Genomic DNA, 16914 nt, shown 5'->3' with positions numbered 1-16914 from the left:
CTTATCTTTACTCTGTAGGAAATTGCATAAAATTTGCAACCCTACAACCGACATTAAGGACCCAAATTCAAGTGAAAGAATTCTTGCAAACCTACCTTCAGCAGGATTCATATAAAATCCAGGTGCAATATTAATTGTCTGTTTATAGCACGTTATAAATTCCACATCAGACAGCTGGCTGCATGGAGAGGTATCTGCCTGTGCTGGGCAGCCAATCAGAGGGATGTTGAAGAATGTGATGTGTGTGTCTTACCTCTAACACCTTCCCTGTGATGAACTGATGACACGCCTCACACTGAACGCCAAAATGGATCTGGTAGTCCTTCTCACAGTAGGGGGCGCCATCCCTGAGAGGAGAGAAGCATATTTAAACGCTGTGGACTTCACAGTGGAATATCATATTGTGTGAGAACCTTAGACAGGCCCGAATTTGACCAAGCAGCCTGTAATTACAGCAGATACGAGCTGCTTACTTGCTGATGTACTCCCCGGTCAGCACTTTGCTGCAGGCCTTACACTTGAAGCAGCCCAGATGCCACTGTCTGTCCAACGCTAGAAGGGCCTGTCCGTTCTTAATGTCTCGACCACATCCTGCACAATCTGTGAAAAAAGCAAAAGTGGCATTTCTTTAAAGGAATAGTTCACACCAAAATCAAAAATGCATGTTTTTCTTTTGACCTGCAGGGTGATTTTGGTGAGTTGCAGAGTTTTGGAGAGTAAAGTAGAGATGTTTAGCTTCTCTCAAATGTAATGGGACTAAATGGCACTCATTTTGTGGTGCTCAAAATGTCAGAAAATACATTTGAAAAACTTGATAGCAATGTCTCTTTCCAGAAATCATGACCCAACAACTCAAGATAATTCACAGACCTTGTTGCAAGTAGTTTCATGCAGAAAGAAAATAGTTCCTGCATGAAACTGCTCACAACAAGGATTTTTGGCTGAACTGTCTCTTTAAAACACAAAGTGATCTCAAAACAAAACCCACAAGAAAATACACAAAAAGCGAGCATGAAAATACCTGTGGATTAATGCCCCCTCTTGAAGGTTTGTTTCATGTAAAATCAAAGCCTTTAATGGGTTCACACTATCAACCGCAGGGTAAATTATTGCATGCATAGTGAGACATCTTGTCAGTTTTGACCCAAGACACTAGATGGTGATAGAGGGTAACCAACAACGTTCTGACAGCTGCCTCTTTCTATCATCCACATCTCTCTTGCCATGGCTCTAAAAGCTCCATCCATATCCAAGTAGGATCCCGAGGCTCTAAAAGTGTAAGAGGTTGGTTTCTAAAAGAACAATCATCTTGTCATCTCGTCTTTAATGAATAGAGGATGAAAGCAACACAGAGCCCACTGCAACCACGGGGGACGATAACTACGTAAGGCATAACGAGGTTGCGATGATGACGTGAGGAGAATCAGCATGCCTTATTTATAGGTGACCTTGTCTAAAAGCTCTTCAAACGCCAACAGAGACACCAGTGGGGGTGAGAGGGATGGAGAGAGAACGAACAGGAAGAGGAAGAGAGGAAAGAGAAAGAGGGAGGATGAGAGGAGTTGGAGGAGGAGGGGTTTGAGGGCTGCACATTCCCCTGTTCCAGAGCGAAGGAAATGCATGGCCATGCATTATTTAACAAGGCCTGTCTTGGTGTTATTCATAAAGGAACATGGCTGGTCGAACACTGCTGCGTTTACAGAGAAGAGCAGAGAGCGAAGTGGTGGAGGAACTCCCCGAATGATTCTTCTACATCATTCAGTCTTCAAACAAAACTGAGATGCAGTAGAACTCCTTCTGCTTTACTTTACTGTTATGTGGAGCTGTTGAGTGGTACTAGCTACTGTTTACATGCACACTTAACCCTTCAATATTTTCCTCTTTTATCCTCCCTTAAAGGAATAGTTTGACATTTTGAGAAGTATTTTATTTCCTGTCTTGCTGAGAGTTAGGAGAGAAGATTGATACCACCTTCATATCTGTTCGACAGAGGTGGGAAGAATAAATACTCTGTTTCAGTACTTAAGTCGAGTTTTCAGGTATCTGTACCACACTTGAGCATCTATTTTTCTGAGAACCTTTTACTCCCTACATTTCTCTTTCTACATTTTCAACACAGACATGTTACTTTAGTTTTAAGGCATTTGAGGGTAATTACTGAATATTTTATTTTGCATCATTGTTTGCAACATCAAGACTTATTTCAGCCTAAATGAATGAGACAATAACACATAGAAAAGACTATTTTTTGGTGTATCCATCAGTGCATATCACACATGAGGGATTGTTCCTGTTGTTGTAATCATACTTTTGCTGTATAAGATGTTAATTTTCACATTTTTGTGTGCTTGCATTTCTGTATTTTTATACTTCTGTCTTAGCACCTTGGAGCTGTGAGAAACATCTCATTCCCAACTTGAACTTAAACTTCAACTTTAACTTCAAAACTGTATTGAAGTACATACCACCACTGGCTGGAAATGGGGTGAAACAGCTACTCTGACTAAAATCTGCCAACCAGCACCTACTACACCTCATCAGTTAAAGTATTATATTTTATTTGTTTAATCTGCACAAAAAAACAAAACCTCATATTTACCATACAGACATGAAAGTGGTATTGATCTTCTCGGCTAACTCTCAGAAAGAAAAAACTAAAAACTCCTCCATCAGTATTCAAAGTAAAATTTAATTGCTTTTAACAATGTTTGGCTGCACAGCACGAGATTGTAATGCCTGACCCACCAGCAGTTTGCTGTTTGCGAAGAGGTCAACGTTCACTATTTCATACTCATAAAAATGTTAAAGTCTTGCATTAATTTGAACATTTTGAACAGTTTTCAATTAAATTTGTGCTAATAATGTGTGGGCACTGATATAGGCCTGAAAATTAGTCTTCACAGCACAAATATCAATGTTAAAATGATAACAGCTACATTAAATGTCATACATGAATTATACCTGAAAGCTTTAGTTTGTTTTTCTAAAACTTTTTTTAATTCATTGACACTCCACTTTCACTTTGAATCCTACCGCCAACACCCAATTCTGTGCAGAGGCCAAAATAGCATCATGAGAAAGCGAATGTCTTCCTGTGCATTCAACATGTGTGTTAAATAGACAATGGCTACTTACTGCTGGATCCCAGAATGTCCTTTGGTCCTGGAGACATGGGCTCGACACAGTACTGACACAGACAGTCCTTCCCGTTAAAGGTCACCCTGTCCCCGGCAGGGAACGGTCGTCTGCAAACGAGGTGACATCAACAATCGGTCAACAAGACATGAGCTGTAACCCCGTGGGAAGAGTTTATGAGCTGTGGCTTTCAGCTTGTCTGATGGGGCTTCAGATGAAAGGATCTGATGATGTGGACGGGTGTCAACACTGTGAGCCCGAGGAGGCCGTTTAGTCAGATGATGCAGACGTGACACACGGCATGGTACTGTACACTGTCTACTGGACCTCTGCCGTCTTGAACTTTGTTTGTCCAACAGGATTATCATCATATTTATTATATTATGAGTCATGATTCTGAGCAGATTTTCTTTACTTTTTGCATTGGAGGGCTGTTCACAAATGCAAGAAAGTAAGATCTAGGTAACTCCGCAGAGAAGCATTTGTGTAGATTTTGGTCAGAATTGACAGATAAAATGAAAACCAGTCAGAAAATTTGGGTCAAGTCCAGCCAGAGATATGCTTTACGTACAAATTTAATCAGGAAGCCTGAGATACTTTAATGGTCTGCCTCTGTTAAGTTATTATTGACCTATGGCACAGTACAGACCTCTTTAAAATGATAATATGTCCCTGTTTTGAATATCTATATATCATTAATACAGATCTCACCAACTGGAAAAAAATTAGCTCTTCACCAACCACAGATGTATAACACACAGAAACTTCTTTTAATGCTTTGGCCCGATGATGCAACTTCAACATCGCTATCATTTTAGTCTGGTTAAGACTGGCCTGTGAACAAATACAAGTAAAAAAGGGAGCTAGGGTTTTTTCTGGACAAGATGCACTATAACATTTACATTTCTCAACCGAGTTCAATGTCTAACCTTTGCACATGAAAACAACTAATTGAAATCGGTTGCAAATTTTTGTACTTTTGCACACACACCAAAACTGACAATTCATTTCATATTGTGCAATATCAACTTTTACTGCAATTTCATTTCAATTGTGCAATTTCTATACTTCCTACACGCAATGGCATAAATCCAGTTGAGTCTGTTTCTTGACTAGATTGTATACATTGTTCCTATTTTTGTTTTTACATATATGTTTGGGGCCTTTATTCAGATATGACAGCTTAAGATGTGACCGAAATGGGGGAAAGAGAGTGGCGGTGTGACATGCAGCAAAGAACTGAACTTGAACTCATGGCCGCTGCAGAGGTCTCACAGCCTTGGGATATGGGGCGTGTGCTCTAGTAGCTGAGCTACCTGGCCACCAGTTTTCCTTTTTTTTTTTTTTTTTCTTACTTCCTCCTTTTTATATTGGTTATATAGTTTGCTTTATTTATTATTTATCATTTCATACTGATGCCTCTTTCTACTTCTGTATCCACTTTGCCGCTGTAACTGCAAATTTCCCCATTGTGGGGCTAATAAAGAATTATCTTATTTTATCTTTATGCAGAAAAAAGACAGCTTTTTGATTTTAAAGCCAATGCGGCAAACCTCAAAAAAGAGGAAGAAGAAGAAACAAAACCAGTCACCTTGGCTATCTACAAGGGAAGAATTGAGTGTTAGGGAATATTTTTCAATTGAGCATCATCTTCATCTTCTGTTCAGCACAAACAGCGGCTCAGTCATGTGAGTCAGATGTTTGCTACGTCAGATTTTATAGGGAAAAAGTGATTTCTCAAGCGAGCACAAAGACTTTTTTGCAAAATGTTTCCATCAACCTTTGTCTAATGCGATACGTCAAAGTACGTTGTCGGAAACATGGCTTGTGTGTCTTACTTGCAGATGGTGCAGACGAAGCAGGCGGGGTGGTAGGTCTTTCCCAAGGCGGTGACCACTTCCCCCTCCACAAAGTCCCCACAGCCATTGCAGCGGGTGCCGTGCATGCGTTGGTAGTCCAGCGTGCACAGATACTCTCCATTCTTCATGAAGAAGCCCCCCTGGGCGAGGTCACAGCCGCACACTATACAGGACACACACACATCGGCAGTCTGAAAGTCAGGTCATTTAGTGCTCTGCCCATATAACACATAAAGCGTCCAACCATCAAGCCGCCCAACTCCTCCACGCATCAATGGCTTTGTTAAGACTTGCTAGTCTGTGTAATCCTGAGAGGCTCGCTGACTGCATGAAATGGATGCTGACTACAAAATCAGTGAAAAATAGATTTCAACAGCTCTGTGCGGGACAATGTGAAGCGTAACATGAAAGCCTTTCATCAGCGGTGTTCATGGTCACAAGAGAGAAACCCTGAACCTTCTCCTTTTGGAGGAACATTGAGGACTCATGTGGTTTAATCAGCACTTCTACCGCAAGGTCCTTTCATTGTCAGTGGGAAGGTAAACTGTTCAGTGCAACAACAATTCTACAATTGTCTAGCCCAGGAAATGGCCTTGATCTGCTTCAGTAGATAGCTGGCTCTAAATACTTCATAATACACTGTCAATCACCAACAAGCTTCCTTCCATTCAAATATAACCTTGTCATCTGAACAAACATGAAAGACTGGCGAAGGAAGAAATGCTACTTAGGGAACAATTGAGTGTTTGGGATATTTTAACGTTGGTATGATGTTGTTATTGGGCTGTACTATGATCACATGTAACATTGACCGTATCAGAGGAAATATGGCTTTCAAAAATAGAGAGCAGTAGTCCCTCCCATTCCGGTGGACCGCCTTCCTCAAGAAAAATATTAACTGTAGTCAATGGCAAGAGACAAATAAGCTAAAGTTCAGTCAGGAATCTTTTTTCATGCTTAGGCCTATAGTTTATTCCTCACTCATTCTACCTTTCACTCCTCTCACACATGCTCATTCATAATTTCCTCGCCATCGTTGTCTGGGGCTGTCAATTGCACTATCAGCTGTTCTCATCAGTTCCTCACATCCGTCCAACAGCACAGCGACACACCCTCATCGTTAATCTACCATCTTTCTGCAGTCTCTTTAAATATGATTTTCTCTGCCCCTTTCGTTCCTTCATGCTGCTGTTACAGGCGCCCCTCCACCTCGCCATCACTATCCAGATTCAGATTCATCAGCCTCATCAACCTCCCGGTCTCGAGTGATCAGCAGAGTCCTCAGCTACCGCCACCACCAGTGTCTGGACTCCATGGGGGGTTTATCTCTGGCGCCACTCAGAGCAGACACCCGTCGAATACAAATATCCCTATAGAGACTTTCTGTGAAGACTTACTATTACACATCATCTGTTATACACCTTATCTTCATTTTATTCACTTGTCTTTGATTGAAACAACATTTGTCATTTTAAAAGATAATTTTACAGGTCATGGAAGTCACATTTGCTGTAAAACTGTAAAAAAAAAGTCACCATAAAATAGTAAAATGTCATAAAAAGAGTGTGAGGATACAAAACACTGTGGCTTTCTCCCTCCAAAAGCTAATGTTAGCAACTGAAGCTACAAAGCTTGATCATGACAGGATCTCTGTGTCTCCCAGGAACCTAAAACCGTTGACCTGCTCCACCTCAATTCTACTGATGCAGACAGGGGTGTGTGAGTTTGCCTCCTTTTTTGTAAAATCAACAATCAGCTCCTTGGTAGGTTGTTCTCTGTGCAATACTCTGCAAGACTCTTGATTGTATGAATTCGTATCATCGCTTGAAATCAGGAGGGGGCTGAGCACACAGCCCTGTAGAGTGGAGAGGGGGAGAGAGCCAGTCCAAACTGTCTGGGGTCCATTTGTGAGGAAGTCCAATATCCAGTTGCAAAGTATACCCAAGCCATGAGTGCAAAATATCACAATAATTCAAAATTATTCCTATAACATTTTGTGTAACATATCATTTCGTCCTGTCTGAAATCAAGAAACAATATTCTGATGTAGATGTTTGCTAGTTTCCCTGTTGTGGGAATCAACTTCATGGATTGATCTTCTAAGGACCATGAATGGATTTCATGGCGATGCAGCTAAATTAATTTAACAATCTAATATTTGAAATGTCTGGTGTATGTTGTGTAAACTCCGCATATGATTTCATTATGATTCAGACCTAAGGCTTGACTGTATGTACAGTATTTCAGCCACACAATGATCACATGAGCCACGTAGTCCACTATTCCAGGGTGAGCCTGGAAATCTAATAGCCTTTTGGAAATGCCGCAGCTAAGAGGGAAAATATTTTGATGTTTGAGATGACTGCACCTAATCATTCTTATGCAATGAGCCACGCTAAATCCTGGGGATGAATGGGAGCGAGTGAGGGAGAGAATCAGATTTAATAGCATTAGGACTCAGGGGTGATGAGATTAGCTTGTAAGCTAACTGAGTTGAAAGAAGACCAGCAGTGGAGATTTGGTGGCCTTTGACTATGGTGTCCACCTACCTCAGATTTTCAGCAGATGCATGTCATTATATAAAAAGCCTTGTTGGGTCAATTTATGAAATTGAAATGAAAGTGATTTCAGGCAAATTAAAAGGTTTCGCTTTTGTGCATTTCATGGAATCAGATAAACACGTGCAAAAAGCGGCTGTTTCATTTGGGATTTGTCTGCCAAGGGATAGTGTCTGTTAATAATCTTTGAGTGTCAATAAACTCACTCAACCTGGCACAGCAAGGTTTGTTTTTTTATATTATCAGTCCTCCTACAGGTTGGAGCCTGCACACATAAATTTAGAGCAAGGACTAGGACAGTGTGTCTTCTGCCTATCAAAGCTTTTCTCATGTCTTCTTTGACAACCGCTAACCTTTGTGCAGACACACACACATACATTTTTAGTACTCCAGACTCTCTAAAGGCATGTATATCCACTTGTAAAGGACAGAATTAGGTACTAATCTCAGTGTTTGCTTGTGTTATTCTGGGCCTTTGGTGAACTAAGCTAACTCTGTAACAGTGCTCCAGTCACAGATTAACTACAAGGGCTTCGCCGGGGCAGTTTCAGCCTACAAGAATGAGACTGCCTGGTCGGCCGTGGGCGGCTACATCGTAATCATGCCAGAATGCCTGAAATCCATCAGTAATAAGGCTAAACGCAGAAGGATTTGCACTGTCACTTGTCATAGCAGTCTGGATGGTACTTTAATTGAAGTATGCAGGTCTGAGAAGTGAAGATGAGTCATGCCACCATGTATCCCCCCTCGTTAGTGAAGGATGGAAAGGACGGCGCTGCCTGTAGGGATTTGCACTGCTCCTATTCAGCTTTGTGCGACGGGGATACTTTTTGGGGACAGTCATGGAAAAAGAACAATTTGTTCAGTTGCACTTTTGTCTTTTTACCTTAATGACTTCTCTATACCTGTGAACTGTCATTTTTTACAAAAGACCACTGTAGTCAGAACAGGCAGCATTAAACAACGTGCGCTGAATGAAACGAAGCAAATGTCCTACTATTGTGACAGTTTCAAATTAGCTATGAATTTTAAAACTTCACACCTTAGCTGCCAATTCTCACACAACCCCCACATTCTTCTTCTCCTATTCAGAGGAAAATAGCCTACTCATCGAAGCTGTCTGAGGGCTCATTTTTATATCGTAAACAAATAACTTATTTACCAAAGGCTGGTCTATTTGATGATAATATTAGGGTTGTCTCACACAGAGGAAGATTGAGCCAAATCACAAGCAGTAAATAATAGTGAAACCCATTCAGCAGCTGATATTTAAATGGATTCTTTCATGTGGGGTTGTATTAAGTGGGGAGGATTAAGTAGAGAGGGGCACGAGCACAGAAGCTAAGAAATAAACTGCTGTGGACAGGATCAGCAACTAAATGTATTTAGACACTTAAAAAGGTCCACCTAAAAAAAATCAATATCAGCCTAGGTGTACCCTATATTTAGATTTCTTTCACCGCTTTACTTTGCCGTCTAACAGTCTTTTCTGACAGGAAACCAGTGTTATACAAGCCAAATATTACTCTCTCCAAACCAACCAAACTTCAAAGGCAAAATCAGTAATTTTACCTTGCTGAACACGAGAGTTGCTGGTCTACTGCTGCCTCTATCTGTTAACTAGTTTGTCTTATACTGTGACTTTGGTGAATACAAATTCTCCCTTTAAAACACAGAAGTCACTCAATAACACAAACAAACTAAACAGTAGACCAGCAACTCCATTGTCATGCAAGGTAAAATGACTGCTTTTGCCTATGAAGTTTGGTTGGTTTGGAGAGAGTAATATTTGGATTATATAACAGCAGTTTACATCAGAAAAGGCTGCTGGATCACAAAGTAAAGCAGTGAAAATATCCTAATCACAGTGTACATTTAAACTGATGTTAATTTGTTTAGTCGGTCCTTTTTTAAGTGACTAAAATACCTTTTGTTGCCAACCCTGTCCACTGCAGCAGATTGCTCTGGCAGCGTGCCAACCCTCCTTCCACTGTGAGTTATACACTGACAATGGATAAGTACCTCATACAACCCAACTTCAAAAAAATCCAAACTATCCCTTTGATTAAATACAATGCACAATCACCAATTTGCAAGCAGGTGCAAATACATTGATGATAATGTTAATTAATTAGCTGTGAGTTACCTTTACAGGTGAAGCACTTGAGGTGGAAGTGCTTGTTCTGCACCCGCAGCACCTCGCCCTTACATGGCTCCCCACACTTGTAGCACTGGATCAGGGGCTTCTCTGTGGAGTGGTGGTGTGTGTCCTGCGCATGAGCCACTGCAAGAGAGGAGACATTAACATTACAACTGAGCTATAATGTTGATGAGTCATCGCGGTTGCTGGATGTGGTAGTTTGTGCAGTTTTTGTAACGCCGCTTCAAATGTTTTTTTGGGTGTTTTTTTTTTAAGCTGTGTTATCTGAGGACACGTTCTGCACACAAGGATCTGAATCTGCAGCATCGCACAAACACCAGACATAAAGACGGACTGCTGAGAGGCTGTCAGGGTAAAAAAAGAACAACATTGAGAGGGACAGCACAACTTGGGGTTCACGGCCCAGATAGGCTCTCCAGAGAGCACCAACCTAAATATAGTCTGTCTTGATCAGTGGAGGATGGAGAGTCAAAATGCTGAGAGGAACAGGGCTTGGCAAATGGCATGCTAAAAGGGTATTGATAAAATCAGTTTCACTATTAAGTTTTGTCCTCAAAGGAAAATATCACGGGCCATTTGCTGTCAATGCCTGGCTTATATTTCCAGTAATCATTCTGCAGTGCAGACTATATATGGCTCCTTTTTGCCACATTTAACAGTGAAGTTTTAGTGTTGAACACAGTTTGAGATTAGCTTCTGTCCCATTCTAATAAAGACACTGAATAAAACAACAAAAAAGCGACAAAATATGTTTTAGAGTTCCTTGCGGATGTCAAGTGTTTGACAGTAAGCAGAGCATGGCACTCAGCTCAGGTAACAATAAAACAGAGCTGGCTTAATGTTTGCCGTGACTGTCTCATATCTCACACCATGGAGGTTGCAAATGACTGAATGAAAAAAATAGCACTCGTCAAATATCTTCCTGCAAAGGCAGAAAAAAACTGTCCTCATATAAACCATACCGCCTGTGTGCAGATGCAAGGAAAACGAAGAAGAGCAGCTGTGAACAAGTCACAGCAATGCCAGCAGCTTTGTGAGGCTGTACGTAAGCACAGCTGTGATCTGAGCTTAGGACAAACGTCAGCATACTAACATTCTTACCATATCAATGTTAACGTGCTAATGTTTACTATGTTAGCAGTCTCTGCTTAGTGTGGTAGGATACTTACGTGATATTACCATTAAACTCAAAATACAGCAAGTTTGATGAGGACATAATTGGACATTTTCAAATTTTGACCTGATGATTACACTATATGAAAAGTAGCCTAAAGTAGGTTTGGGCTGTATCTATTTTTTATTATTTGTGTGAAACAGCTCGACTCTCTCTTAGGTAATGCAGGCAGAGCTGATCATCATAGCAACTCTGTTCCCACAGCTGGGAAATCACAAACACAGAAGCTTAATTCACTGACAAACTCAAACCTACACTATACATTTACGCATATAAATGTTATTTATTAGACGGTATTTATACCCTAATTAGACACCGTACACCTAACGGTACACTACTAAGATGTAACAAGTTGTACTTGTATCAAATTAGACAAAAACTACAAATAATATGTTACGTATTAGACAGTATTAGAGTCTTAATCTTATAAGACCTTATTAGAGGGTTATTAGGGACACATAACAATAGAACTGTACGGTAAACTAAAGTGTATTGTTTCCCACTGTTTCCCATTGTTTCCCATGATGCAAGAAAGAGAGTGAGTGAACATCTGATCGTTTCATTTTTACCTAATAAAGATGTCCTGACCTGCTTCAGCGAGCAGGCTGAGCGACATGCCACCTGCTTGAAAAAACTCTCGCCCTGCTTCTATTTTAGCAAAGTTTTGTGCACTTGCTTCACCTCCAAGCTTTTTTATCTTTGCAAAATGACCAAGACGTCCTGATGTCCTTCAAGTTTCAGTTTCCCATCATCAATTGAGTCAACGGTGAGGAGAAGACACACATCTTATATGATCCACAACAGCCTTTTTTATGGGAATATCCTCAAATTGGTCAAATTTTTTCTGAAACAGGGAACTTTTGGAGCTTCACCCATTCATATAGACACAAGTCTGACTTAAGAAAACTATATTAGTTTTGAATTAATAACTTAGACACTTGACTTACTCATCTGCAAAGGGGGAAACACAAACTGCGGCATCACTAATATTATATCTGCAATTTTTTTTGGCCTCCACCTGCTTGAATTACTCACTTCCAGGTAGGAAGCAGTGTTGGAGGGTAAATTGGTTCACATTACAGCAGAACTGCACTGTAAACTAAAGTGAAATCACATATCTGCTACTTTCCCATTTAAAAACAGTAAGTGAACCAGATCTACCAATCTAAAAATGGAACAATGGAAAACAATACACCTAAATTTACAGTGCAGTTCTGTTGTATTGCATCCCTAATTAGCCTAAAATCTATTAAATGGACTAATATTGTCTAATAAAGATTATGTTATTTCCTGTCTTTCTGTCTAATTTGATACAAAGTTTGTTACTTCTTATTAGTATAATGTAAAATAAAGTGCAACCAGATCTCTTTCTTAATGTGATGAATTGTGACAACCATCATAAGTCAGAGAGGCTATTATCAACTTGCCTTATCTCTATAAGCCGTATCCTGTCTTATCTTTAGATCTGTGGCCCTCCTCAGTAAAAAGTTTGGGCGTCACAGACACAGACAGACATTAATCCAGCACTACTGTACGGGATGTAAATACTGGTGCAGTGCCGCACTGCACACAGCTTATCAGCTATTCTGAAACCAGCAGATTATTTCACATTCAGGAGCTTTAACTAGCGAGGCAGCCTCTTTCTTTCATCCTCTCATTTCTCTCTCTTTTTCAAACAAAGATACACACACGCACACACAAACATGCACAAAGACCCACACACACACGAAACACATGAAAGGATCTTTGCTCTTTTCTGCTCTGCAATGAATCATTAGTCTGCACGGCTAAAATAAGACACCACCAAAGGCACAGAAATAGCATCATGACCAATCGATGGTCCACCAAAGACAGACATTACTCTAGATTATTGATGACTTGGTCTACCTTGTATCCCACTTATATAGTTGCAGTGGCTGATACTGAGAGACAGTTTAATTGCAGTAAAATCAAATCACCAAGAGAGCCCAATCTTAAGAAGATTATTTTCTTTATGAGACATTTCAACAGCCTTTTGATTCACCCTCCAGGGGCAGTCTAAAATGTCCCAATTCTTATGGACACCATTCACAGACCATCAGTCTGTTCACAATCTGGATCGAAAGGGAGCTGAGTTGAAGAGGTTGTGAAAAACACTGGAAGAAAAAGAAGAAAATAAGAGGGACGATGGAAAGAATGTGGGTACGAGGGGTTGGAGGGTGGAGGATCTCTCTCCCTGGTGTCTCTGATGTGATCACACTCAGCAGGACAGTGAGTCATCTCTGGGTGAACCAGACGACTGTGACAGTGAACTGTGTCTCAGCAGCTCTGTGTGTGTGACATCACACCTCCATAGAAAAACACAGGCCATCTGGGCAACTGCACAAATATATATATATATATATATATTCAATCTAACAAGTCATTTTTAGGTTCATACACACTATTCAACAAAACAGTATAGACTGCTGCAGGAATGAGTGGAAATGAGTTAGCATATTAGCACGTCAGCGGGGTCTTTTTAGGGGACGGGGGTTTGGTTTGATGCCTGAAATAAGGTTTGTAGTTAACACAAGCTTAAGAGATTTTCCACACGCATGAACTTTGAAGCTTTTTCTTCGAGTCTTAAAAAAGGTGGTTGTTAGCTAGGGAGGGACTTGTTGCAGAAGTTGATTGGCGTTTACAGTAACCAACTGCGTTGCACGTTACGCCCACACCGCCCTGCAGCTAAAGTGGTCCATGTAACGCTAGGAGGGAGAGCGGAGCTTACTTTTCCTGGACTGAGAGCTCCCAGTGAAGACGACTAGACCGGGATCAAACACAGCCTCCAAGACCAGCAGAAGTCAGTGTGATAACAGGGAATGGGCTACAGTACTGAGGTGGTTTTTCCTGCTGGGTTTGACTTCCGACACCTTGGGGCTAAACGAGCCACAGTAAGGTATCTAACCACTAACTGCCTTTAGCCCAGTTAACCTCCAGGTGCTGGGAGCCAAATCCCAGCAAGAATACCACCTTGGTCTGACCTTGGTTCTGTATTGTCTGTCGGCCTTGGAGGCTGTATTTGTCCCAGTGACCGGTCATGTTCACTGAGAGGCTGCTGAGACCGGTTCTGTTACCCGCTAACAGTGGCTAACAGTTACGGTTCAGGTACGGATCAGGAAAGCTCTGTAATTAAATAACCAAGCGTTGAAGCTGAGCAGAACATAAGAGGGGTTTCAGTTTCATCCAGTTCACTGAATAAAGTTGTAAAGTTGTGCTTTTATAAAGTGAGGCTCAGCACCCAGAAGCACTCCAGTCCACTGCATTGATATTTCCACCTCTGCTCATTTAAGATTATCCATTTAAAAAGTTATTAAATTACTGTACTAATTACTCAGCAATAAAAGTAACGTGTTACATTACTTATTTTACTGCCATTGCCTAGCTCAGCTCTGTCAATGTTGCCTTTAAACAGCTCTAAATCCTCCACAATCTTTCGCATTTAACACACATAGAAATAGGAAATAAGAAAGTTAATAAGCAGGCAGCCAAGAAATAAACAATTAATCATTGCAGCCCTGACATGAATGAGACAACTTTGGAATTACCCGTAGTTTCATTTCTCTTCTTTCAGCGACTCTGCCTCCCCCGCTTCATGCAGCGCTTATTAGTCCAATTCAATTTTCCATATTCAATTTTTTTTCTATATGGAAATTTGAACTGATAAGCATTACACTGACCCTCCCCCCAGCTCAAGCCTGTGCATTCAACTAGCACGTCCCAGACCAGTCTATCCCCTGAAAGCAGACGCCAACTTCATATCAACCCTCCATTAAACTCCTGGTAAGACAAATGTCAAAGTAACAAAGCCTGGGACAATTAACTGTAATGAAATGACTGGATTTCAAATTGTAATTGTAACTAAGTAAACATATTACTGTAACACTAAGTATTACTTCCCAACACTGGATTTAGACTGTTTCACACAACCTGGCTAATTAAAGTCAAATATTCACCCTTCTTATTGCTCTGGTTTGGTCTCCACCAAGTCCTGCAGGAAATATATATATTTCTAGCTGCTAAATGCTTGACTATGTTCAGCAGGTAGTGACTAACTTTGTCCGTCTGCTGTTGCAGGCTGTTGCAGGTGGGGGTTTAGAGCTATTTTAATAAAAACAGCTGGCCAATATGCATGAAAACAATTCTGGGAAGAGCAGTGCAAGTGAAACTAAACAGTTGCAGGCTGTAAAAGTAAAACATGTTAAAAGATACTAAAAAGCTCTGTAGAGCTGAGGGGAACAGCAGTGAGGGGTAGGTTTCTCATGCTGAACCTTTCATGTTACACATTTTCACCGATGTTTATATAAAATCCTGATTAAAGTATATATTTTCCACTGCTGTGATGCCAACAATCTCTTCTGGGCCTGCTTGTATTGCCGACTTACTATTTTTAACATTTCATGGTGTTGTGCTGTCAGTGGGGACAGCACAGTATGGAAAAGTCAACACTGCTAACGTCATAGCAGCCTGACAAAAATCCAAGACAGATGTTTGAATCCCATGCACAGAGGATCTAAAAAAAATGAGTTTTGGATGGGAATCTATGAGCGCTGCTGTGTGTTTTTCCAGCTTAACCCCGCCTCTGCCACTGTAAAGTGGTGCAAGAGGCTGCACAGAGGGAGAGACTGTAGATGGGTACCCTACATGGTGTTTCATAAAAATTAAAGAAGCCGACATGAAACGGGCTGTTAAATTTGCTGAAAGGAGTCAGATTGAAGATTTGTTTGGATATAAAATCCATTAGTGAGATCTCATTCAGATGTTTAGCAGGCCTCCACACTTATGACTCTATGAAAAGCGTGACTTCAAGCAATTTTACTTCAATAACATGAATTTGAAATAAATCCATTACTGAGTCTTTAGGGGTTCTTGTGATTGCAGCAAAATGGCGCTTGATTTGCTAGAATGTATATTATATAATGCTATAAATTAGTAAGCACGCAGTACATGGAGCAACCTCAGCACAGAGCAACTTACTGTGAAATATACAGTAGGACAATTTTTCCGACTGCTGCTCACATTCCTCATTCTGGGCTGGATGTGTTGGCTGTGCTGACAGGGTGATCTGTCCTGCCTCATCACCAGGGGATAAAGTGACTGATATGAGCCTAAACACACAATGAATGCACACATACACACACGCACACACACAGCCGTGGTGCTGAGGGAACAATAACCAGCAGAGCATCCCAAAGCCAGGCGCAGCAGAGGGAAAGGGGGCTGCTCTCTCCACCCCTACATCCCATCCACCCCCCACCCATTTAAGCAGAGCCTAGCTGCGTTGGCAATAATAAAGGCTGCAGATGATACTCTGGAGGAAAGTGAAGAAGGCCATCTTGAATCCCCCGAGGACAGATTTTTACCGTAACACGTGCGGCAGCCTCGCTGGTAAATAACAATGAAGTGGGGTTATTGACGGAGAGCGCAAGGATCTGCTGAGGAAGCTTCAGACTTTGGTTGCTTTCATTTCCTACCATGAACCCCGAGGAATGCAAAGCCATAGTAGTGGCTTGGAAATGCACAGGGAGAAGGGGAATTCAATTAAACAATAGATGAGAGATGAAAAGAGCCAATAAAATATTCAGTCGCTCGCCGCCTTTGTTACTGTAAGAGTCACAGACAGAAGAGTTTCCAGTACAGACAGATAGCAGCCCCAAAGGAGTGTGTGTGTGTGTGTGTTTGTCTGTACAGTATGTGCGCATGTGCCTTACTGTGTACCAGTGTGTATGTGTTACAAAGAGAGAGAGCAATAACAACTGCCAACTATTAAATTATTATTATTTCAGTTTCTCAAATACATATATATTTTCTGGTTTCTATACTCTTTTATGGCAGTAAACTGAATATTAGGGCTGCTATTTCCATTATCAATTATTCTGCTGATTATTTTCACAATTAATCAGTTAATCATTTCATCTACAAAATGTCAAAACATTTAGAAAAGCATTTATCGCAATGTCCCAGAGCCCAAAGACTCTTCATTTAATTTCATAAAAGACAAAGAAAGGC

General features: G+C 40.9%; 1 protein-coding gene across 1 annotated transcript in view; it reads right to left on the bottom strand.

The window, feature by feature from the left end:
• The window catches only part of ablim1a (actin binding LIM protein 1a), a 47217-nt gene that overhangs the window by 17666 nt on the left and 12637 nt on the right, over positions 1 to 16914 (bottom strand). Inside the window, exons 2-6 of the mRNA XM_084735451.1 lie at positions 9699 to 9836; positions 4974 to 5157; positions 3136 to 3245; positions 474 to 600; positions 254 to 347 (exon numbers count right to left, since the gene is read on the bottom strand). Coding sequence (XP_084591577.1) covers positions 254 to 347; positions 474 to 600; positions 3136 to 3245; positions 4974 to 5157; positions 9699 to 9836 — 653 coding nt within the window. The remainder of the gene's footprint in view (positions 1 to 253; positions 348 to 473; positions 601 to 3135; positions 3246 to 4973; positions 5158 to 9698; positions 9837 to 16914) is intronic.

The sequence above is a fragment of the Lutjanus erythropterus genome, chromosome 14 (assembly GCF_056507025.1).
Source record: "Lutjanus erythropterus isolate fLutEry1 chromosome 14, fLutEry1.hap2, whole genome shotgun sequence".
Classification (NCBI taxonomy): Eukaryota; Metazoa; Chordata; class Actinopteri; order Lutjaniformes; family Lutjanidae; genus Lutjanus; species Lutjanus erythropterus.
The sequence above is the reverse complement of the archived record's forward strand: the minus strand, read 5'-3'. Positions and strand labels throughout refer to the sequence as shown.